Source organism: Perognathus longimembris, unplaced genomic scaffold, assembly GCF_023159225.1.
Source record: "Perognathus longimembris pacificus isolate PPM17 unplaced genomic scaffold, ASM2315922v1 HiC_scaffold_5302, whole genome shotgun sequence".
Taxonomy (NCBI): Eukaryota; Metazoa; Chordata; class Mammalia; order Rodentia; family Heteromyidae; genus Perognathus; species Perognathus longimembris.
The window spans coordinates 8,476-32,083 of NW_025960715.1; the positions used below are offsets into that span (position 1 = coordinate 8,476).

Sequence of the window (23,608 nt, forward strand, 5' to 3'; positions counted from 1 at the left end):
CCGCCCCGCCCCGCTCGCGCCCGCCCGCCCCGCCCCGCCCGCCCCGCCCCGCTCGCGCCCGCCCCGCCCCGCTCGCGCCCGCCCCGCCCCGCCCCGCTCGCGCCCGCCCGCCCCGCCCCGCCCGCCCCGCCCCGCTCGCGCCCGCCCCGCCCCGCTCGCGCCCGCCCCGCCCCGCCCCGCTCGCGCCCGCCCGCCCCGCCCCGCCCGCCCCGCCCCGCTCGCGCCCGCCCCGCCCCGCCCGCGCCCGCCCCGCCCCGCCCCGCTCGCGCCCGCCCGCCCCGCCCCGCTCGCCCGCCCCGCCCCGCTCGCGCCCGCCCCGCCCCGCTCGCGCCCGCCCGCCCCGCCCCGCTCGCGCCCGCCCCGCCCCGCTCGCGCCCGCCCGCCCCGCGCCCGCCCCGCCCGCCCCGCTCGCGCCCGCCCCGCTCGCGCCCGCCCCGCTCGCGCCCGCCCGGCTCCGCCGCCCCCGCCCGCCCCGCCCCGCTCGCGCCCGCCCCGCTCGCGCCCGCCCCGCCCCGCCCGCCCCGCGCCCGCCCCGCTCGCGCCCGCCCCGCTCGCGCCCGCCCGGATCCCACGAGAGCGCGGCAGAGAACGCGGCGCCGGAAGGCCGGCGGCACGGCCCGCGCTCGGCGGGCGGGGTTTCCGCTTCCGGCGCGGCGGGCGGGGTTTCCGCTTCCGGCCGTGGACGCTGGGCGCGCCGTCGGGAGCATGGACGCGTTAGTTGCTCGGTGCTCGGCGCGGCTGCAGCAGCAGGTTCGTGTCTCGGCCGGCGGGCGGCGGCGCGGGCGGCGGGGCCCCCCGGTCGGTCTCCCGGGGCCGCGGGCCCGGCCCGGGACGCCGGGGGTGGGGACGGCGTCGGTCCGGGCGCGCACCGGCCGGGAGGGGGCGACTGGAGGGAGCCCAGGTGCGTGCGGCTCGGGTGCAGCCTCGAGTGCCCAGCTGGGGCCGAGGCCCGCGTTCCCCGGGCGCCCCGGCCCCCTCCCTGCCACCCGAGTGCACCGGCCCCGGCCCCCTCCCTGCCACCCGGGCGCCCCGGCCCCGGCCCCCTCCCTGCCACCCGAGTGCACCGGCCCTGGCCCCGGCCCCCTCCCTGCCACCGGGCGCCCCGGCCCCGGCCCCCTCCCTGCCACCCGGGCGCCCCGGCCCCGGCCCCCTCCCTGCCACCCGGGCGCCCCGGCCCCGGCCCCCCTCCCTGCCACCCGGGCGCCCCGGCCCCGGCCCCCTCCCTGCCACCCGAGCGCACTGGCCCCGGCCCCCTCCCTGCCACCCGGGCGCCCCGGCCCCGGCCCCCTCCCTGCCACCCGGGCGCCCCGGCCCCGGCCCCCTCCCTGCCACCCGGGCGCCCCGGCCCCGGCCCCCTCCCTGCCACCGGGCGCCCCGGCCCCGGCCCCCTCCCTGCCACCCGAGTGCACCGGCCCCGGCCCCCTCCCTGCCACCCGGGCGCCCCGGCCCCGGCCCCCTCCCTGCCACCCGGGCGCCCCGGCCCCGGCCCCCTCCCTGCCACCCGGGCGCCCCGGCCCCGGCCCCCTCCCTGCCACCCGAGTGCACCGGCCCCGGCCCCCTCCCTGCCACCCGGGCGCCCCGGCCCCGGCCCCCTCCCTGCCACCCGGGCGCCCCGGCCCCGGCCCCCTCCCTGCCACCCGGGCGCCCCGGCCCCGGCCCCCTCCCTGCCACCGGGCGCCCCGGCCCCGGCCCCCTCCCTGCCACCCGAGTGCACCGGCCCCGGCCCCCTCCCTGCCACCCCGGCGCCCCGGCCCCGGCCCCCTCCCTGCCACCCGGGCGCCCCGGCCCCCTCCCTGCCACCCGGGCGCCCCGGCCCCGGCCCCCTCCCTGCCACCCGGGCGCCCCGGCCCCCTCCCTGCCACCCCGGGCGCCCCAGTCCCTTCCCTGACAACCGGGCGCCCTGGCCCCGGCCCCCTCCCTGCCACCGGGCGCCCCGGCCCCTTCCCTGCCCACTGGGCGCCCTGGCCCCGGCCCCTTCCCTGCCACCGGGCGCCCCGGCCCCTGCCCTGCCAACCGGTTCTTTGGGACCCTCGCCCTGCTCCCGGAGTACCGTGGGTCGTTGAGCCGGGATAGGAAGTAGCAAGGAGAAGCCTTGGGCCATCAGTCTTCGTGCACCTCTCTTTTTTGACTCATATGTGTGTATTGCCAGTCCTGGGGCTTGGACTCAGGGCCTGAGCACTGTCCCTGGCTTCTTTTTGCTCAAGGCTAGCACTCTACCTCTTGAGCCACAGCGCCACTACCAGCTTTTTCTACATATGTGGTGCTGGGGAATAGAACCCAGGGCTTCATGTATGGGAGACGAGCATTCTACCACTAGGCCATGTTCCCCAGCCGCACCCCATCGTATTTTTAAAATTCCTGTTTCTCCTTGCCCTCACTCTTCCCTTTTTCCCTATTCCATAAAACTGGTTTGCGTACCTCTTTGACCCTGGCCTGGCTTCTGACCCGCCACCCACCCACCCTCACTTAGCCTCAATTTACCTGAAAGAAAAAGCTGATGCCATGTACCAGTGGCTCACATCTCTAATCATAACTGAGATCTGAGGATCCCAGTTCAAAGCTAGCCCTAGCAGGAGGATTCCGGAAACTGTACCCGCAAAAAGCTAGACATATTAGGTGTGTGGCTTAAGTGGTAGATTGTTAGCCTGGAGCCACAAAGTTCAGGAACAGCACACAGGCCCAAAGTTCAAGCCTCGGGACAGCAAAAAAAAAAAAAGATAATGAGCTGAGAGGTGAGTGAGAGTCTGGGAGGAAAAGTCATTCACCTCTGTCTCTTGTGGGGAGAGGAAAGAAGGAAGTAGTTCCTTGGGGTCATAAGTCTCGTTTACACCCGGTCACAGTTGTTCAACTGCTTTTTACAGGAAAAAGAAATTAAGTCTTTGACTGCTGAGATCGACCGGTTGAAAAACGGTGACTGTTTAGAGACATCTGTAAATTTGGAGAAATTGCAAGAAGAAAATTTAAAATTAAAGTATCGGCTGAATATACTTCAAAAGGTGAGTACTGTGTCCCTAACCCGTGCCCTGTGGAATGTAGGCAAAGCTGGTAGAAACCGTGCCTGTCTCCCTGCTTTACCCAGCTAGGGGTGAGTGAGAGAGCTAGCTGGCACTGCTTTCCTAGTCTTTGTTGTTTTTCTGCCAGTCCTTGGGCTTGAACTCAGCGCATGGGCACTGTCCCTGGCTTCTTTTTACTATAGCACTCTACCACTTGAGCCACAGAGCCACTTCTGGCTTTTTCTGTGTATGTGGTGCTGAGGAATCGAACCCAGGGCTTCCTGCATGCTAGGTCAGCGCTCTACCACTAGGCCACGTTCCCAGCCCCCCTTCCTGGTCTTGTTGTGCTTGTTTTGAGACAGGTGGTCCAGGCCGGAATAAAATGCCATTTTTCCTCCCTCCACCTTGTAATTCCTGGGACTTGAGGTGTACCGCAGTGCTTGGCAACTTGAGCTGCTGCTGCTCCTCCTTCCTCCTCTCCCCTCATTCCTCCTCCTCTTCTTCCTCTTCTTTTCTCTCCTCCTCTCTCTCTCTCTCTCTTTTTATATTTTCATATTTTACAGTGAAAGTGGTAGGAAAGTAGTATAATTGAAGTCGGAAGGGCTTAGAGCCTCAGGTCCAGAGCCAGCACAAAGGTGGAGTTCACTTTTCTAGGCCCGGGTCTGTGGGCCTGCGTGGGTCAGTCCATGATCCAAGGTTCTTGATCCATTTTAGGCTGGATTAAATGGGGCCAGCCCAGAGGCCGAGCCCCCGGCCTGGGATGGCGGTCTATCCTTTACATCTGACCTATAAGGCCCTTTCCAGTAGCTGAGAGCATTTGTCAAAGATCTGTTGTTTCCGAAATATTCTTGATCCGCTTTGGGCTGGAATTGTCTCCCGCTCCGGGTGGAGAGTTTTAACCAATTTCCTTTTGATCTCCGAGGTAGTCTGCTGGCCTGAGTAAGTGAAAGATGCAAAACTTCCCTCATCCCCTTGAGCCGGGGTTAAAAGGAACCAGCCCTACGCCAAAGGCAAAGGGTGTGTTGGGTTATAAGTTATTTTAGACCATCAGGCCTTACGTTTTTGGCCTGGATGGGTGAGCTGAACTGTTTTTGTTATTTTGTGCTTCAAGGGGCCCCAAGGAACTACTCCCTTCTTTCCTCTCCCCACAAGAGACAGAGGTGAGGAAAAGGACTTTTCCTCCCAGACTCTCACTCACCTCTCAGCTCATTATCTTTTTTTTTTTTTTTGCTGTCCCGAGGCTTGAACTTAGGGCCTGTGTGCTGTTCCTGAACTTTGTTGCCCAATGCTAACAATCTACCACTTAAGCTGGGTGCTGTCCTTGAGCTTCTTTTGCTCAAGGCTAAGTTCTCTACCCCTGGAGCCACAGTGCCACTTCCCCCTTTTCTCCTCAGAGATGGGATTCACGGTCCTCAGATCTCAGCCTCCTGAGGAGCTAGGATTACAAGCGTAAGCCACCAGCGCCCAGCCAAGAACTGTTATTTCAAAAATACTTCTGATCCACATTGGCTAGAGATGAAGCCGGGCTTTGTAAGCGGTTTTTTGCTCGTTCTTAAACCGTTGCCTGTACCTTTCTTCTTGGTGGGGCGGGGGGGGGGGGTGGGTACCGACCAGTGCAGGCCTGGAGCTAGCTCTGGGAAGGCGCCCCACCCTTGGAGCTACACCTCCTCCAGCTTTATACTGGCTGGTTGGAGGTGAGTCTCACAGGCATGTCTGCCTGGGCTGGTTTCGAACCTTGGCCTTAGGATCTCAGCTTTCAGAGTAGGTAGGGTTACAGCATTGCCAATATCTCGGAAAGGGAAGTGCTTTAAAATGGGCCCGTGTGCTCTCTGCCCTGAATGGGGTGCTTTTCTTTTTTGTTTTGCAGCATCGTTTTGTAGGTATTTCCATCCACATTTCACTGCTTTTCCCCCATGAATCTGGTGTTTTATTCATTTAAGGGCATCATAATGTAGGTTTTATTTTTTGTATTTTTGTTTTTTCTGCCTATCCTGGGGCTTGAACCAGGCTAGCCCTCTACCACTTGTGCCACAGCTCCACTTCTGGCTTTTTGGGTGCTTAATTAGAGATGTCTTAGCAGACTTTCCTTCTGGGCTGTCTTTGAACCCCCTGAGTAGCTAGGATTCCAGGCATGGGCCATGGCACTGGGCTTTATAATGAAGGTTTATGAAATAGAAATGAGCTTGCATCCAGCTTTTTGCTTGCCTTTCTGGTTTGCTGATGACACATCCCAGCGTATGATCTCATTCCCATAATGGTTCTCTGGTGTAGCAGCTCCTCCTACCCCAACCCTACTTAACTGCTTAGGTCTGTCTGCTCCTCTCCCAGGAAATCGGTTATCTAGTGGGTGATCTGCTGTCCTTGAAGTGGCTCCTTGCCCTTCCTGAATTCACGATTCCTCTCCTGAAGACTCATCAGAGTCTCGCCTGTCTGGTCACCTCATTTACCCTTCTTTGAGGTGTGCTGCATTGTGAGACAGGATCTGGCTAAGTAGCCTGGGCTAGCCTTGACTTTTGAGTCCTGTCTTGGTGGTGCAGCCGGAGGGGCTGCTTGAGAAGGCTGATGAGAAGATCCTGTCTCACTTTCCTACATCCTCCTCTTGGTGTTTTGGTTCTGATAAAGGACATGGAGAAGGAAGACCTGGGACTGGCCAGTGCCTCACACCTATAATCCAAGTTATCCAGCGGGCTGAGGGCTCAGGTTCAAAGCTAGCCCGTGCAGATGAATCCGTGAAACTCATCCTTCAGTTAACCAGCAAAAAGCCAGAAGTTGAGGTGTGGCTCCAGTGGTGGAACGCCATCTTAAAAATCTGAGTGGGAGCGGCTGGGAAGGTGGCTCAGTGGTGGAGCGCTCGCCTAGCATGCACGAAGCCCTGGGTTCCGTTCCTCAGCACCACATACACAGAAAAGGCCGGAAGTGGCGCTGTGGCTCAAGTGGTAGAGTGCTCGCCTTGAGCACAGAGCCTTGTGCTCAAGGACCGAGCCAGGCCTTAAGTTCAAGCCTCAGTACTGGCACTCAGAACAAAGAAAGAACCGTCTGAGTGGACGCCTCAGGTGCCCTGTTGCATGGCTCAGCCGGCCGGCAGTAGCACAGAAGTGCGCGCTGGGTGTCTGTCCCCCTCTGGCCTTTCTCCAGATGGGTCAGAGTGCTTGGGACATTCTGTGACTGTGTGCGGCCTATGGCTTCCTAGGTGTGGTCTCCTTCTTCCCGCAGAGCCTTCAGGCAGAAAGGAGCCGGCCCACTAAGAGCATGATCAACATCAACAGCCGCCTGCAGGACGTCTTCAGATGCGCCATCAGGGCCGCGTACCCAGACCTGGACAACCCCCCTCTCATCGTGACGCCCAGCCAGCAGCCCAAGTTTGGAGACTACCAGTGCAACAGCGCCATGGGCATCTCCCAGGTGGTGTGCAGGTCCCGTCCTCTTCTGGGTCACGCTACTGTGCATACGTAGCACCGGGCACCAGGCAGGCGGTGTGGCCCTCCTCCCGAGGTCCTCTCCCGCGGGCGGCGTGGAAGCCTGGCAGGAGGGTTCCGGGGATTTTTACTGGCTTCTGTGACTAGGCGGGGGCGGGGGAGGTGCTCGGTGTTAGAATTCCACTGCGTTTACACCGCGTTCCAGTCATGCTTTATCCCCCGACAGGAGTTTCCTGTTAAGCCCTCGGGTGATATTTCTGGTAGTTCTGCTCTGGTGCTTTCTGTCACAGCCAAGCTTGCTGTTCCGCTCAGCTCCTCTGCGCCCCTCCGGTTCCCTGCGAGGGCCCCGTGTTGTGCCTGACCTATCAGTCTCACGGACCCTTCTAGTACTTGAAAATTAGAAATGCAAACTGCTGGGATCGGGCTGCATCGGCACAGACGTTGCTCCGTTTCCCGGTGTGCGTGGGCGCGCCACGCGTTTTGAAATGGATCCAGACCTGCGCTTGTTTGCGCTTTTCCATTCCTCCTGGCCTGCAGGTGGCTCTGTGCGTCTCCTCGCCAGGTGGTTGAGGAATGTGTCTTCTCTCCGGCCTTCCCAATCCCAGGTAACTCGATCAAGCCTGTTGTGTAATCAGTCTTTTTTTTTTTTTAACATGGTGTTACAGATGCTCAAAGCCAAGGAACAGAAAGTAAATCCAAGAGAAATTGCCCAGAACATTACCAAGCACCTGCCAGAAGATGAGTGCATTGAGAACGTCGAGATCGCTGGTCCTGGTATGCTACACGGTGGTGGTTTTTGTTTCTGGTTTCCTACTAGCACTACAACTGCAACGATGAGCTCATCTCCTCTCACTGGGATTTTTCAGTCCCTCTACCTCTGGGGCCTCTGGTTCCATTTTTTTTTTCTTTCTGGTTAATTGAAGGTAAAGAGATGCTCAGCTGTGTCTGCCCAGGCTGGCTTTGAACCTCAGGTCTACAGCTTCTCGAGCGGCTAGGATTACAGGAGTGAGCCAGCAATGTCTGGCATATCTTTCTTTCCACCCACTCCCTTTTTAAATGCATTCCCTGCTCTACTTAACATAGCTTTTTAAATAGTTGTGTTGGTGATAAGCACTGTATGAAATTAAAAAGGGAAAGGAGCACTGGCCGGGCACTGGTGGCTCACCCCTGTAATCCCAGCTTCTCAGGAGGCTGAGATCTGAGGATCATGGTTCAGAGCCAAGCCCAGGCAAGGAGGTCCCCGAGACTGTTACTTCCAATTAGTGACCGGAAAACTAGAAGTGATGCTGTGGCTCAGAGTGGCAGAGCACTAGCCTTGAGAGAAAAAGCAGGAACGGCACGCAGGACCTGAGTTCAAGCACCATGACTGACTGACAAGAAAAGAACATTCTTGTCCTAGGGCTCGGGGTGTAACACGCAACTCAGTGATAAAATGCTTGCCTACCATGTGTCCTCTACCCCCCAAAAAATTACCAGGTGTGATAGCAGGCGCATGTAATCCCAGCTACTTGGACTGGGGCAGAAAGATTCCAAGTTCACGGCCAGCCTAGGCAACCTAGTGACATCCTATGTAAAAATTATGAACCGTCTGGGGGTAATAATATAGTTCAGGAACTATCTGTCTACTCTCTTCTGTGAGGCCTTCGTCTTAACCCTCAGTGCTTTAACGCACACACACACGCACGCACGCACGCACACACGCACGCACACCGTTGTAGAGAAAACCTCCAGGACTGTAAGCAAAGAGGTGAAGGTTGTCCCCCAGACTTGGCTCTGCCATCTGGGTGGGTTGCTTTGGCTGCCTTTCAGGTTTTCTTCAGCAAAGGCAGACGGGCGACGGCCGGACCGTGTTGACAGTCGTTCTGTGGAGCTGAGGGCGGGGGCCCTGCACTAGGCAGGCAGCTTGCAGCAGAGAGCGGAGAAGCACGGGGGAGGGCAGAGGTCAGGGAGGGTCGCTGTGCCTGCGGGGAGTCAGGCTCCGGGGGCGAGGAGCCTGGGAGCGGCGTCTGGGGGAGAGCGCGAGGCCCTCACGTCCGTCTCTCCCTCCGGCCGTCAGGTTTCATTAACATCCACCTGAGGAGGGACTTTGTGTCGGAGCGGCTGACAGAGCTGCTGGTGAACGGGGTTCACCTGCCGCCCCTGGGGAAGAACAAAAAGGTGCGTGTACGCGTGTCTCGGAAGGGGGGGGGGCGGGGGAAATGGCTTTCACCTTCCCCGTGGAGACGGTGCTGAGCGGCAGCCTGTGGCCCCCTTCACTGTGCCAGTGGAGGCAGACAGGATAGTGCGCAGGTGTTCCCAGAAGGGAGCGTGACTGGGCCGCTGGCCACGGACAGGTGGGTGCGTGGGGAACGCCGAGTGGCGCGGCGGAGCCACGCTGAGGTCGCCCGCCGCCCCCTTTCCGCGCAGGTCGTGGTGGACTTCTCCTCTCCCAACATAGCCAAGGAGATGCACGTGGGCCACCTGCGGTCCACCATCATCGGCGAGAGCGTGTGCCGCCTCTTCGAGTTTGCGGGCTACGACGTGCTGAGGTGGGCGCGCCCCGCGGCCCGGCCGCCCCCCCCCCCCCCGCGAATCATCTCCCCCTCGCTGCGCGGGGGCCGCAGTGGAAGGAGGGCCGGCGTCCACCGCCCCCCCCCCAATCGCCTCCCCCTCGCTGCGCGGGGGCCGCAGTGGAAGGAGGGCCGGTGTCCACCACTCCCCCCCCCGAATCGCCTCCCCCTCGCTGCGCGGGGGCCGCAGTGGAAGGAGGGCCGGCGTCCACCACTCCCCTCCCCTAATCGCCTCCCCCTCGCTGCGCGGGGGCCGCGGTGGAAGGAGGGCCGGCGTCCACCGCTCCCCCGGCCAAGCTCTCCTCGGTGCCTCCGACTCCTGGGGTCTGCGCCTCCCGCGGCCGGGCCTGGGCCGGGAGCCGGCGGCCCCTTGGGAAGTGGGGCTTTAGTCCGGCCCGCGGAGCGGCGCGAGGCAGGGAGAGAGGACGGGGCCGCGGCGCAGAGCCAGCGAGCGATGAGGCCACGGGGCCCGGCACCGGGTCGCCCTCCCCGTGAGGAGCCGGTGACGCGCCTCGTGTCCATGCGTGAAGCTCGGCACCCTGCGGCTCACGCCGGCGATGCCCGCTTACTCGGGAAGCGAAGACGGGACAGCTGCCATCGGAAGCCAGTGCAAATCAAAGCCGGGGAGGCCCCACCTCCAAGCACAGTCGGGCGTGCTGACTCCGCGCTGTTCCGGCTCTTCTGGAGGAACGGGAGGGATAGGAGCGGGGGGTGACCTAGCAAAGAGCTTGAGACGCCATCTGAAAGGAGCCCAGCCAAGGGGCCCGCCGGGCTCCCCTCCTCACCCCCAGCTATAACTGTAGCCCCTCGGGGGGCTGGTGCCTGCGGATCACAGTGGAAAGCCAGCCTGGGCAAGGGGCACCCCGGAGACCCTTTATCTCACCTGTACTTCCCCCACAGTCTTTAATCGTGTCCCCCTCCCGCGGGTGCCAGGTTGAACCACGTGGGAGACTGGGGGACCCAGTTTGGCATGCTCATAGCCCACCTGCAAGATAAGTTCCCGGACTATCTGACGGTTTCGCCTCCCATTGGAGATCTTCAGGCCTTCTACAAGGTTTGCTGCCTGTAGCGTTCAAGTCCTGCGTCTGCCCCTCTCTCTCACCTTTAACCCACCCTAGCTACTTAGGAGGCCGAGATAGGGTTGGCAGTCGGCCCGGACAGTCCTTGACCTCCAGTCAGCCTCCAGAAAACCGGAAGCGGTGCTGTGGTTCGCAGTGGTACGCCCACAACCTACAAGGAAAGAAAAGCATTCTGTGTCCCCTTAGGGTGTTAGGAATAATGTCTGCGGTCTAGTTGAGTTTGGGGTCTGCTGCACACAGATGTGCTTGCGTGCTTGCTTTTTTTTTTTTTCTTTTTATGCTAGTCCTGTGGCTAGAACTTGGGGTTTGGGTGCTGTCCCTGAGCTTTGGTGCTCAAGACTAGCACTGTGCCACTTGAGCCACAGCACCACTTCTAGCTTTTTGGTGGCTCACTGGAGGTGATGTTTGTGGACTTTGTTGCCTCTGCTGGCCTTTGAACCCCGATCTTAGGATCTCGGCCCCAAATAGCTAGGATTACAGGCTTGAGCCACCCGTGCTCAGCAGGTGTGTGCTTTTATTTTTTTCCTTTGGCCTGTCCTGGGGCTTGAACTCAGGGCCTGGGCACTGTCCCTGAGCCTCTCTGCTCAAGGCTAGCACCCTACCACTTGAGCCACAGCGCCACGTCTGGCTTTTCCTGTGTACGTGTACACAGAGGAATGGAACCCTGGGCTTGGTGCATGCTAGGCAACACTGTCACCACGCCACATTCCCAGCCCAGATGTGCGTTCTTGAACTTCAAAAAACAGGAACGTTTTCACGCGCATGTGCCGAGCTCGGCGTAACTAGAGCAGCCGTGTCACATGGATGGAGACAGAGCCGCTCCACCGCCTCCCCCGCTCCGCGAGCTGCGTGCCTCGCCATCCTGCGTCCCTCCTGTGGAGGCGCCGCGAGGCGGAGCGGGGCCCTCTGTGTGGACGGACGGGCTGCGGGCCGAGACCCTCCACCGCACCTTCCGCCAGGGCCTCGCACGCGCTAGGCGGAGGCGCTCGCCCCTGAGCTCTCGCCCCGGCCGTCCGCAGAGCTTTTGTCTCGGAGGCCTGCGCACAGTCCCTGCCTTGTTTCTTGTCGTTTTCTCCTCCAAGCTGTCCCTCGACCCCCTGAGCCCCAGCTCCAGGTAGTTAATTGGAGGGAAGAGTCCAGTGGGCGTCCTGCCTTGGCATCGCAGTCCTCAGACCTCAGCTCTCTGCGTGGGCTCCCGTGTGAGCTGGCGATGCACCTGTTTCAGCCCGAGCCCCCCGGGCCTCGGGTGGGGGACGCGCCCCGGCACGCGTGGACGTCTGGGACTGGGCCTCACAGCCTCGCTGCTGCTTCACCACACAGGAGTCCAAGAAGAGGTTTGACGGCGAGGAGGACTTCAAGAAGCGAGCGTACCAGTGCGTGGTTCTGCTGCAGAGTAAAGACCCGGACATCCTCAAAGCCTGGCAGCTCATCTGTGACGTGTCCCGTCAGGGTGAGTCTCCAGAACATTCAAGTCAGCCAAACTGCAAGTCATTTTCCTGAGGCTTTGTTCTTCTCTGTCACGGTGCCGACGATCAAACCTCAACGCCGTGCACACAGTTGACGATGGGGCCACGGCCCTGTCCCTAACTCGAGTGTGAGCAGGAAGATTTTTGTTTCAGTGTTTGGAGATGGGCAGCTCAGCAAGGTCAAGTGTGGCACACGTCTGTCACGCCTGGGGGTTTCACTATTGCCTGTCCACAGACGTGTCCCCTGTACCCAGCCAGTCCCCCTCGCGCGGCGTCGCGTCTGCACACATGCAAGTAGTGTGCGTGTGCGTGTGCGTCTCCTCCGCCCTCGCCAGGCCTCTCCCCGCAGCGGCCCCCCAGCAGCCTCGAGGAGGCCTCTCTCCTACCTGGGATGCTCCACACCTCCGCATGCTGGGGCTGGATTTTCCAATTCTGTGGTGAATCGTGCAGGGATTTTGATGAACACACTGAGTGGAATCTACAGATGGCTTTGACGCTGTGGCTATTTCATCTTTCCATCTTCTGGTGTCTTTTCTTCCTTCAAGGTTCATTTTTCTGTGCCTCTACCGGGTCTTGAACTCAGGTCCTCAGCGTGCTGTCCTTTAGCGAGCGTTTTTGCTCAAGGCTGGTACACTCCCAGTGGAGCCACAGTTCCGCTTGTGGGCTTTCGGCCTGGTGGGCTTCAAACTGCGATTCTCAGATGCCAGGTCCTCCTGAGTAGCTGGGATCACAGGTAGGAGCCGCTCTCTCTCCCCGGCTTTCCTTCGGGGTTTTGTTCTGTCTCTCCTAGGGCTTGGGTGCTGTCCCTGATCGGTATTTTTGCTAAAGGCTAGTGTTCTGGCACTTGAGCAACAGCTTCACTTGTAGCTTTTTTGGGGGTTAATTGGAGGTGAGAGTCCCATGGATTATTTTTTTCTGCCTAGGATGAATTTGAACCATGATCCTCAGACCTCAGTATTCTGAGTAGCTAGGATATGAGTAGGTAGACCACACTCTGGCCTGGCTCCTTCAAGGTTTTACAGGTTTCATTGTCTTTCACTTCCTGGGTTAAGAACTTGCTGTTTATGGGGTTTGAGTCTGTTGTGAATGGAGTTGTTATAGTCTTTCCTGGCTTGTTTGCTATTGGTATAGAAAAGCAACCCACCCTTCTCCAAAGCTATTCATTATTTTTACAGAGAAACGACACCTTTCCAAAGCTGTGCATTGGTTCTTGGCTTTCTGGGGGGGTGGGTGGGGGTCTGTGTGGGGTCTTAAGTATAGAGTCAGGCCATCCGCGCTTAGGGGATCATTTGACTTCTTGACAACTTTTAAGTTCCTTTTCTTTCTATTTTACTGCTCCTATAGCTGACTTCAGGGAGACCAGCTTCATTTTTTTCTCCATTTAGTGGGGAATTGGCTATAGGTTTATTATGTATAGCCTTAGTTAACTTCGGGTACATTCTATTTATCCCTAGTTTCTTCAGAGATCTTAACATAGACGGTTGCAATGTGGTACACTAATACATACATAGTGTGTGTATATAATCTCTGCATTTCTGCGGTGAACCGCCTTGGTTGTGGTCTATTATCTTTTGAATGTGGTGTTGAATTCAGCTCGCAAGGGTTTCAGCGAGTTTCTTGGCAGCGGCATCCCTCCACTCGCTTCCTGGACTGAGCGTCGCGGCTGGCAGCGGGGAGCACTGGCGTGGCTGTGCTTGGAAAGCTTCGCGGGTTCAGCGGCCGCTCTGCTCCCGGGCGTTTCCTTGGAGAGACTGTCCCCAGTGGGCTCGTTTCTGCCCTGACCCTCACCGTCTTTCTGTGCACTGGAGAAGGTGACGGTGTGGCTCCTCCCCGCACAGCCAGGCGGTTCCCCTCCACACCCCTTGCGCTCGTGGCCAGGGCTCCACGTCCAGGGCTCGGGCGCCCCTCCCTCTGCCGCCGGCTGGTGGCCCCGGGTCTTGGTTCTGCCCCTGAGCTCTGCGGGGGGCTCCGCAGCCCCCCATCCCAGAGCGGCAGCACCTGTGTGCGTGTGTGACCGCACCACCCCTGCCATGCTGCCTTACTCAATGTCCTAAGTTGTTTACGCGGAAGATTACATTTCCTTATTTAAGGTGTTCGTAATTGTATGTGGGACTGTTTTTTTCCTTAGAATTTAATAAAATCTACGATGCACTGGACATCTCCTTAATAGAGAGGGGAGAGTCCTTTTATCAAGACAGGATGCCGGCTGTTGTCAAGGAGTTCGAGGATAAAGGTGGGCACCTCGCTCGGGTCTGTCTGTGTGCCCCCGTCGTCCCGGGAAGCCCCTCGCCCTCCTGTCTCCACGGCCGGCGCTGCTCCTCATCCCACCTCCACACACGGGCACGCGGAGAGAGGGCCGGGGGGGGGGGTGGGGCGCGGGCCTCCCGCGTGACGGACGGGGTCTGCTGTCCGCGCCAGGCTTTGTGCAGGTGGACGAGGGCAGGAAGATCGTGTTTGTCCCCGGCTGCTCCGTCCCCCTGACCGTGGTGAAGTCAGATGGAGGCTACACCTACGACACGTCGGACCTGGCGGCCATCAAGCAGCGGCTGCTGGAGGAGAAGGCAGACATGGTCATCTACGTGGTGGACAGCGGGCAGGTGCGTGGTGGGCGGGGGCAGGTGCGTGGTGGGCGGGGCAGGTGCGTGGTGGGCGGGGGCAGGTGCGTGGTGGGCGGGGCAGGTGCGTGGTGGGCGGGGGCAGGTGCGTGGTGGGCGGGGCAGGTGCGTGGTGGGCGGGCAGGTGCGTGGTGGGCGGGGGCAGGTGCGTGGTGGGCGGGGGCAGGTGCGTGGTGGGCGGGGGCAGGTGCGTGGTGGGCGGGGGCAGGCGGGGGCAGGTGCGTGGTGGGCGGGCAGGTGCGTGGTGGGCGGGGGCAGGTGCGTGGTGGGCGGGGCAGGTGCGTGGTGGGCGGGCAGGTGCGTGGTGGGCGGGCAGGTGCGTGGTGGGCGGGGCAGGTGCGTGGTGGGCGGGGGCAGGTGCGTGGTGGGCGGGGCAGGTGCGTGGTGGGCGGGCAGGTGCATGGTGGGCGGGGGCAGGTGCGTGGTGGGCGGGGGCAGGTGCGTGGTGGGCGGGCAGGTGCGTGGTGGGCGGGGGCAGGTGCGTGGTGGGCGGGGGCAGGTGCGTGGTGGGCGGGGCAGGTGCGTGGTGGGCGGGGCAGGTGCGTGGTGGGCGGGGCAGGTGCGTGGTGGGCGGGGGCAGTGCCGGCTGGTGACGTGGCCCGGCCCGCAGGCCTTTCCAGGCTCCCCGCCACCGTGCGGGGGGGGCCCGGGATCCGCGGCTCTCCTCCCCCGGGCACCTGAGGGGCGGCCACTGCGGAGCTGGGGTCTCTCTCTGCACGCCCGAGTCCTTCCGCCTGGCCGACGCCCCGCGTCGGTGGACGGCCTTTCCGGCGGGAGCCCGGCCCCGTCCTCATTCCTTCATTTGTGCGCGTGTCCCCCCCGGGGGCGGGGCGGGGCGGGGCCCGGGCCTTGCTGGCGGCGGGTGCAGCCGGTGGGAGCCGCCGTGTGGAAGGACGGGCCCTCACCTCCGCCCTCCCCCCCCAGGCCGTGCACTTCCAGGCCGTGTTCGCTGCCGCCCAGATGATCGGCTGGTACGACCCGCAGGTGACCCGCGTGACCCACGCCGGCTTCGGCGTGGTGCTGGGCGAGGACAAGTGAGTGCCCGGCTCCCCCCGCAGGGCCCGACGGCGCGCGGCCTGCCCGCCTGCAGGAGCCTCTCCACATGGGGGGGGGCGGGGGGCGTGGTCCCGGGAGGACGGCGAGCCACGGGCCCAGAACAGACGGCGGGCGGGGGGGGGGGGGACGGAGTCCCGGGGACGAGACCCGCGGTCAGGTCAGGCCCCGCGCGCCCGGCTGTCGCCTGATGGGTTTCTGTGTGTTCAGGAAGAAGTTCAAGACCCGCTCCGGGGAGACGGTGCGGCTCGTGGACCTCCTGGAGGAGGGGCTGCGGCGCTCCATGGACAAGCTCAAGGAGAAGGAGCGCGACAAGGTAGGGCTGCGCCTCGCCCCCTCGCGCTCACACGCGCTCACACGCGCTCACACGCGCTCACACGCGCACGCCCACACGTCCTGCAGCGACCGTGCGCGGTCACCGTGAGCACTCCAGCCCACGGGAGACCCGAGCGCAGCCGCCGCCTCTGGCCTCTGCTCCCCTAGCGCCTCGGCCCGGCCTCGGCGCGCTCCCTCTGGGGCTCAGCGGGGGACCTGTGGCTCCCGGCTCCTCCCTGGTTTGGGGTTCGGGGCCCCATGCTGCACCCTGAGTGTGTGCAGTCCGTGTACTGGACGGGGAGGTTCCACGGGGGGTGCGGGCGTCCCCGTGACCCCCTCCACCCCCCAGGTCCTGAGTGCCGAGGAGCTGCGTGCCGCGCAGAGGTCGGTGGCGTACGGCTGCATCAAGTACGCGGACCTGTCCCACAACCGCCTCAACGACTACGTCTTCTCCTTCGACAAGATGCTGGACGACCGCGGCAACACGGCCGCCTACCTGCTCTACGCCTTCACGCGCATCAGGTGGGGGCCGCCCGGGGCGGGGGGTGCGCCGGGAGGACGGCACACCCGTGGGGAGTACGGGGGGGTCACGCTGAGCAGGCGCACCGCCCCTTTCCCCGGTGCCAGGCCATGGGGTGGGTATGAGTTACGCAATCCAGACACCCCCCCCAGGCAGCACAGGGTCAGGACGTGGGGTGGGAATCCTGTAGACAATGACGGGGCTCCCCCCCCCGTCCCCCCCCCCGTCGGGGCGGCGCCCCCGCGGGCGGCGGGGCTGACCGTGGGTGGCGGCGGCCGCAGGTCCATCGCGCGTCTGGCCAGCGTGGACGAGCGCGCGCTGGCGCAGGCGGCCCGGGAGACGCGGATCCGCCTGGAGCACGAGAAGGAGTGGCGGCTGGGCCGCTGCATCCTGCGCTTCCCCGAGGTCCTGCACAAGACGCTGGACGACCTGCTGCTGCACTCGCTCTGCGACTACATCTACGAGCTGGCCACGGCCTTCACCGACTTCTACGACAGCTGCTACTGCGTGGAGAAGGACCGGCAGACGGGTGAGCCACGGGGGGGGGGGCGCACCCCGGGAGGGGGGGCCACGGTCGCTGACCCCCCGAGTCCCCAGGCGCTATGCGGGGGGTCGGTGCGCCCCGGGAGGGGGGCCCGCGGTCGCTGACCCCCGAGTCCCCAGGCGCCGCAGGGGGGGGGTCGGTGCACCCCAGGGAGGGGGGGCCCGCGGTCACTGACCCCCGCGTCCCCAGGCGCCATGGGGGGGGGTCGGTGCACCCAGGGAGGGGGGGCCCCGCGGTCACTGACCCCCGCGTCCCCAGGCGCCATGGGGGGGGTCGGTGCACCCCGGAAGGGGGGGCCCGCGGTCACTGACCCCCACGTACCCAGGCGCCATGCGGGGGGGGGGGTCGGTGCACCCCGGAAGGGGGGGCCCGCGGTCACTGACCCCCGCGTCCCCGTCCCCAGGCGCCGTGCTCAAGGTGAACATGTGGCGGCTGCTGCTGTGCGAGGCCACGGCGGCCGTCATGGCCAAGGGCTTCAGCATCCTGGGCATCGAGCCCGTGCAGAAGATGTGAGCGTGCGGAGCGGCCTGCGCCCCCCCCCCCCCCCCCACCACCAAGCCAACCCGCGTCTCCGCAGCTCTCTTTGTAGAAATAAAAACCGCTTTCACAGTAACACGTCCATTCGCTGTGGCGCACGCGCGCGGCCCCCCGCCGGCGAGCCCCGCCCTCGTACGGCCCCGCCCCCGCCGGCGAGCCCCGCCCTCGTACGGCCCCGCCCCCGCCGGCGAGCCCCGCCCTCGTACGGCCCCTCCCCCGCCGGTGAGCCCCGCCCTCGTACGGCCCCGCCCCCGCCGGCGAGCCCCGCCCTCGTACGGCCCCTCCCCCGCCGGCGAGCCCCGCCCTTGTACGGCCCCGCCCCCGCCGGCGAGCCCCGCCCTCGTACGGCCCCGCCCCCGCCGGCGAGCCCCGCCCTCGTACGGCCCCGCCCCCCGCGCGCCAGCGAGCCCCGCCCTCGTACGGCCCCGCCCCCGTACGGCCCCGTCCCCCGCCGACGAGCCCTGTCCCCGCCAGCGAGCCCCGCCCTCGTACGGCCCCGCCCCCGCCAGCGAGCCCCGCCCCCGTACGGCCCCGTCCCCCGCCGGCGAGCCCCGCCCCCGCCTCGCCCACCCCTCTCGAGGGCCGCCACGCTGCCCGCTCGGCTCCCTCGCCCGGGTCCGGCCTCGCCGCGCCCCAGGTCCCCAGCACTCGGCCCAGGCCCAGGCCGCCGCTGAGACAGAGGCTCCCCGAGAACCTGCAGCCGGAGCCCGGCGCCCGAGGGGAGAGCGGCTCGGCCCCGATGCTCGTCCTGCGAGTCCCCATCCAGGACGGCTGCGCTGTGATCCCCGCGCCCGGGGGTCGGGCCCGAGGCGGCCGCACGGCAAGCAGCGCCTCGCCTCCAAAAGCAGTGTCCCCCGCTAAGTAACCGCTCCGGGAGGCCGACGCTGAGGGGGCCCGGGCGGTGACTCCGCTCGCACCCGGAACGCCCGCAGGAGGGCGGCCACCCGGCCCAGCGTTTCTTCCTCACCGAGTAAGAAAGAACGACTGCACACAGAAATGCGAAAGGCAGTATTGGTGTTGCGAGCTGGGGGTCAGGGTTCAGCCCTGAGTCCTAGAGACCTGAGGGGTGCAGCTGAGAGCCAGCCCAGGGCAAGAAGGCCACGAGCCTCCTACCTCCCGCTGCCCCACGAGCCAGACTGGGGCCGCGCCTCGCATAGAGCGCCAAAGCTCCAGGACAGCCCGCGGGCCCTGAGCCAAAGCCCCAGGATTAGAACCCTCCAGAACAAGACAGCACTTGCCTAGAGCGGACCAGGCAGAGGGCGTTTTGCTTTCTCCTTGGGTTCATCTGGGCCGTGATGAGGGGCAGCTTCGCCCCGAGACTAGGACGCCGAACAGCGCCAACCCCTGTGCAGGAGGCCGAGGCCCAAACAGTCCAGTGACAGCTGCGGCGCCAGAAAGGCCGCCCCACCGCGCTCGAGACCCCGAGTGGCTGGCCATCCACGGAGCAGAGCATCCACCCAAAAAGAGACCTGAGGACTGCGGCTCCAAGCCAGCCTGAGAAGGGAAGTGCATGAGATTCTTATCTCCTGTGAATCACCAGAAAAAGCCAGACGTGCAACTGGCCTTCGGGTGGTAGAGCACCAGCCTTGAGTGCAAAACCTCAGGAACAATACACAGATTCTGAGTTCAAGCCCAGGCCTGGCACAAAAAAAATGTCAGGGAGGGCTGGGAATGTGGCCCGGTGGTAGAGCGTTTGCCTCGTGTACATGAAGCCCAGGGTTCGATTCCTCAGCACCACATATATAGAAAATGTCCAGAAGGGGCGCTGTGGCTCAAGTGGCAGAGTGCTAGCCTTGAGCAAAAAGAAGCCAGGGACAGTGCTCAGGCCCTGAGTTCAAGGCCCAGGACTGGCACAAAAAAAATGTCAGGGAGGGCTGGGAATGTGGCCTGGTGGTAGAGCGTTTGCCTCGTGTTCGTGAAGCCCAGGGTTCGATTCCTCAGCACCACATACACAGAAAAAAGCCAGAAGTGGCGCTGCAGCTCAAGTGGTAGAGTGCTAGCCTTGAGCAAAAGCCATTCAGGGACAGTGCTCAGGCCCTGAGTTCAAGCCCCAGGACTAGCAAAAAAAAAAAAACTCAGGGACTGGAGGTGCAGCTCGGTGGAGCACCCCGCCTGTGTTCAACTTCCTGCACGGCCATCAAAACATCAGGACAAGAAAGAAAATAAAGTACACCAAGTATATGACACTGGTGGGTAAATCATCTCTATATGAAAGTCAAAGTCCACTAAAAGCAGCTAACGAGGCAGGCGTAGTGGTGCCGGCCTGTAATCCCAGTGACCCGAGGAAGGATCAGAACTGGAGGCCGGCTCTTAACCTAAAAACCAAAGGACTGGGGTCATGGGCTCCTGGTAGAGGGCTTGGCATTGCCAGGCCCTGAGTTCAAGTCTCAGTACCACCAAACAGCTTGAAGTCTCGATTACTTGCTAAGTAACACACACACACACACACACAGAAAAGATGTACAACACTGAAAACAAACAGCAACAGGAGAAGGAATAAAAGTGTAACCTTTGTGCATGGGTCAAAATTAAGCGTTTGTCAGCTTAAATTTCAGTTAGCCTGTGCCAGAGGTGCGAAGCCAGCCTCCTGCACCCTGTACAGCCCGGCCCAGAGCAGCTGCCCCGAAGATTAGGAAAGGAAGGAAGGAGGGAAACTGAGGGCCAGTGGCTCACACCTGTAATCCCAGCTACTGGGGCTGAAGTCTTGAGGATCACAGTTCCAAGCCAGCCTGGGCAGGAACAATTGAGGTTCTGATCACCGTTTAACCATCAGGAAACTGCAAGTGGAGCTGTCTCAGAGTTCAATCCCCAGGACTGACAGAAAAGGGGGTGGGGCTGGGAACGTGGCTCAGCGGTGGAGCGCTGGCCTAGCATACATGAAGCCCTGGGTTTGATTCCTCAGCACCACATACACAGAATAAAGCCGGAAGTGGCGCTGTGGCTCTAGTGGCAGAGTGCTAGAGTGAGCACAAAGAAGCCAGGGGCAGTGCTCAGGCCCTGAGTCCACCAGGACTGGCGAAGAAAAATGCAAAAGCTGACTTCCTTCTAAGGCTTCATGAAGTGTTCCTGAAACGCACACAACAATGTCAGTGGCCCACTAGACAAAAGATTGAGGAAGGAGCACACGGCGGAGGGCCCACAATACCAAACGGCAGAAATCAGTTCCGGGGCGGAAGGGGTGGCCACAGCCGAGGGCGCGTGCCTAGAAAGGGCAAGGCCCCGAGTTTGAGCCCCTGGAATGGCGGGAATCAAACCACAGGAGAACCACCGGGAACCAGCATGTAAAGTACTGCTCAGTGACTGGCATAGGACGGGGCGTCGGGGAGGAGGGGGTGCCCGAGTGACCACACAGCCGCACACACAGGTCACTCCCAACCACGCCGGGGGCCTGCGCCCCAAGTCACCACCCGAAAGCCAGAAGCCAGGCTGCGGGGGAGGGTGGGTGGGAGGGGGGGACGAGGGGAACCGTGAGCAGAAAGGCTCGACAGGGCCCGGCTTGAGTTCCAGGCCTGTGTACGCACACACGCGCACGCACACACATGCACACGCGCGTCATGGCGGAGGGGGGGTGCTGAGCAGCAAGCAGACCCCCCCCAACCGCCAGGGGGCAGCACGGGGCGGCGCCGGCACTGAAGGGAAGGGAGTGGCTCCCCGGCGGCCCGGCCTGTCCCTGCAGACGGCCCGGTACTCCAGCCACCAGCAGGGAGCCCCGCGACCCCAAGCTACCGGCCCTCTACCCCCCACCACCCTCCCCGGCTCCCACCCGAGCCCGGGCCCCGCCCTCCCGATCCTAACCCAAGGACTCTGCAGGGCCCCGCCCACCGCCGGCCCCGCCCACCCAATCCTAACCCAAGGACTCTGCAGGACCCCGCCCACCGCCGGCCCCGCCCTCCCGATCCTAACCCAAGGACTCTGCAGGGCCCCGCCCACCGCCGGCCCCGCCCACCCGATCCTAACCCAAGGACTCTGCAGGGCCCCGCCCACCGCCGGCCCCGCCCTCCCGATCCTAACCCAAGGACTCTGCAGGGCCCCGCCCACCGCCGGCCCCGCCCACCCAATCCTAACCCAAGGACTGCAGGGCCCCGCCCTCCCGATCCTAACCCAAGACTCTGCAGGGCCCCGCCCACCGCCGGCCCCGCCCTCCCGATCCTAACCCAAGGACTCTAGGACCCCGCCCACCGCCGGCCCCCGCCCACCCAATCCTAACCCAAGGAGTATGCAGGGCCCTGCCCACCTCATGGCCCCGCCCACCCAATCCTAACCGACCCCTGCAGAGTCGCCCCCACCGCGGGCCCTGCTCACCCCAAACCCAACCACAGGGCTGCCAGACAGGCCACGCCCACCGCCTGGCTCACCCAATCCTAACCACAGGGCTGCCTGACAGGGCCCCGCCCACCGCCTGGCTCACCCAATCCTCACCACAGGGCTGCGGTGGTTAGGACCGCAGACCCCGCCCACCTCGTGGCCCCGCCCACAGAATCCTAACCTCGGGCCGTCTGCCCGCCCCCGCCCCCGCCCCCGCCCCCGCCCCTCCCGCCTGCGGTGCCCCGTCCCAGGGCCTCGTGCGCGCTGGCGGCTCGTCGTCCGGCCCCGCGGCCCCACTTTTCCTTTCCGTCGTCTTGCTAGTTTCCCCTTAGCCGGGGTCCCGCCTCCCACCCGCAGTCGCTGGGCTTCCCGGCGCGTGCGGCCTCCTCCGCCACTCGCCGCGGGCGCTGTCCTTGGTGCTGCCCGGCGCGGCTGGCCGCCGAGACCCGCGGGCGGGACGGGGCGGCCGCTAGCCGGGGCTCCTGCCTACCCGCGGGGCTCCAGCGCACCCACCACCGGGGCTCCCGCCCACCACCGGGGCTCACGCCCACCACCGGGGCTCCCGCCCACCCCGCGGGGGCCCAGCGCGACACTGTAACAGCCCTCAGCAATGGGGGGTGCGATGACTGCCCGCACCCAGTGAGGACCAAGTCCGGCGGCCCCCGCCCCGCCCCCGCCCCGTTCCCCGCCGCCCAGGACGGGTGCGGCGGGTGTGGCCGTTGGCTTACCAGGGCTCCTGCGGGGTCACGGGGGTCACCCAACCCCCCACCCGGCCCGGTCAGGATACCGCGGCCCCCTCCCGCCCCGCGAGCCCCCGGCGCGCGCCGTGCGGTTGTGGTTACGGCACCGGGGTCGGAACGGCCGAGGGAACCGTGCAAAGCCGCGCCTCCCCCCCCCCCCCAGGCCGAGGGCCGCCCAGGGCGCGGGGGAGGGGGCGCAGCTCCGCCCGCCCCGCCCCGCCCCGCCCGCGGCAGCCCGGGGCCCCCGAGGGGGCGACGGCGGAGGCGGAAGGCGCGGAGGACGCCGGGCGGGCCGCGTCTGCGCACAGCCGAGGGGGCCCCGGGGCTGCGGGGTCGCCGAGCCCGAGTGATGCAATCACGCCGGCCCTGCGTCAAAGCGCGGCCGGGGACGCGGCGGCTGCGGTAGAGCCGGGCCCGACCGCGCCTCCCGGGGCCTCCCGAGCGCGCCGCCCGCAGCCGCCCGCGGACACGCCGGGCTCGGCGGCGCCCCCCGAGCACGAAGACCCGCCGGAGGCGCCCCGCCCCCCGCCCGGCCCCCCGCCCCGCCGGCGACTGCCGGCCACGAGCGGCCCCCGCGCCCGCCGCGCGCATCCCCGCCGCGCTGACGGCCGCGCCCCCCGCGGGCGCCCCGGGAGCATGAGGCCGGCGGGCGCGCGCGGCGGCGGCGGCGGCTGGGGGCGGCCCCGGGGCGGCGGCGGGGCCCGGGGGCGCGGCGGGCGGGCCGGGGCGCGGGGCGCGGCCGGGGCCGGCGGCGCCGGGCGGTGGCGGCCGTGTCGGTGGAGCCGCACCGGCACGAGGGCGTGTTCGTGTACCGCGGGGCGGAGGACGCGCTGGCCACGCGCAACCTGGTGCCCGGGCTGTCGGTGTACGGCGAGCGGCGCGTCACGGTGGGCGAGGGCGGCGCGCGGCTCGAGTACCGCACCTGGAACCCGTTCCGCTCCAAGCTGGCGGCCGCCATCCTGGGCGGCGTGGAGCAGCTCCACATCCGGCCGCGCTCCCGCGTGCTGTACCTGGGCGCCGCCTCGGGCGCCACGGTGTCGCACGTGTCGGACATCGTCGGGCCCGACGGCCTGGTCTACGCCGTGGAGTTCTCGCCCCGCGCCGGCCGCGACCTGCTCAACGTGGCCAAGAAGCGCACCAACATCGTGCCGGTGCTGGAGGACGCGCGCCACCCGCTGCGCTACCGCATGCTGGTGGGCATGGTGGACGTGCTGGTGGCCGACGTGGCGCAGCCCGACCAGGCGCGCATCGCCGCGCTCAACGCGCACCGCCTTCCTGCGCGTCGGCGGCCACTTCCTCGTGTCGGTGCGGGCGCCGCGCGCGGGCGCGGGCGCGGCCCAGGCCGCCCTGGCCGCCGAGCTGCGCCGGCTGCAGCAGGAGAACCTGCGGCCGCAGGAGCAGCTGACGCTGGAGCCCTACGAGCGCGAGCACGCCGTGGTGGTGGGCGTCTACCGGCCCCCGCCCAGGGACAAGTAG

At 64.9% G+C, this 23,608-nt stretch overlaps 2 protein-coding genes across 2 annotated transcripts; both read left to right on the forward strand.

Annotated features, from left to right (window-relative positions):
• Positions 1–620: 620 nt before the first annotated feature.
• Positions 621–17,082, forward strand: LOC125345104 (arginine--tRNA ligase, cytoplasmic). Its single transcript, XM_048337345.1, has 15 exons — positions 621–750; positions 2,862–2,996; positions 6,207–6,395; positions 7,075–7,183; positions 8,466–8,566; positions 8,816–8,937; positions 9,892–10,012; positions 11,358–11,487; positions 13,632–13,736; positions 13,922–14,100; positions 15,043–15,152; positions 15,382–15,487; positions 15,836–16,008; positions 16,288–16,535; positions 16,954–17,082. Exons 1-15 carry the CDS (start codon positions 706–708, stop codon positions 17,061–17,063), a joined length of 1,983 nt encoding a protein of 660 aa, XP_048193302.1. The 5' UTR covers positions 621–705; the 3' UTR covers positions 17,064–17,082.
• A 744-nt stretch (positions 17,083–17,826) lies between these two features.
• On the forward strand, positions 17,827–23,608 carry LOC125345103 (rRNA/tRNA 2'-O-methyltransferase fibrillarin-like protein 1). Its single transcript, XM_048337344.1, is given in 6 exon segments — positions 17,827–17,907; positions 21,750–22,031; positions 22,510–22,534; positions 22,788–22,846; positions 22,849–23,400; positions 23,402–23,608. Coding segments are annotated over 6 exon segments (1,206 nt in total).

Excerpts from the sequence above, each read along its gene's own strand:
- LOC125345104 (XM_048337345.1), top strand. The coding sequence starts at position 706 with ATGGACGCGTTAGTTGCTCGGTGCTCGGCGCGGCTGCAGCAGCAG. Across the intron at positions 8,567-8,815 it reads CCCTGGGGAAGAACAAAAAG|GTCGTGGTGGACTTCTCCTC; the intron begins GTGCGTGTACGC and ends CTTTCCGCGCAG. Across the intron at positions 16,536-16,953 it reads GGAGAAGGACCGGCAGACGG|GCGCCGTGCTCAAGGTGAAC; the intron begins GTGAGCCACGGG and ends CCCCGTCCCCAG.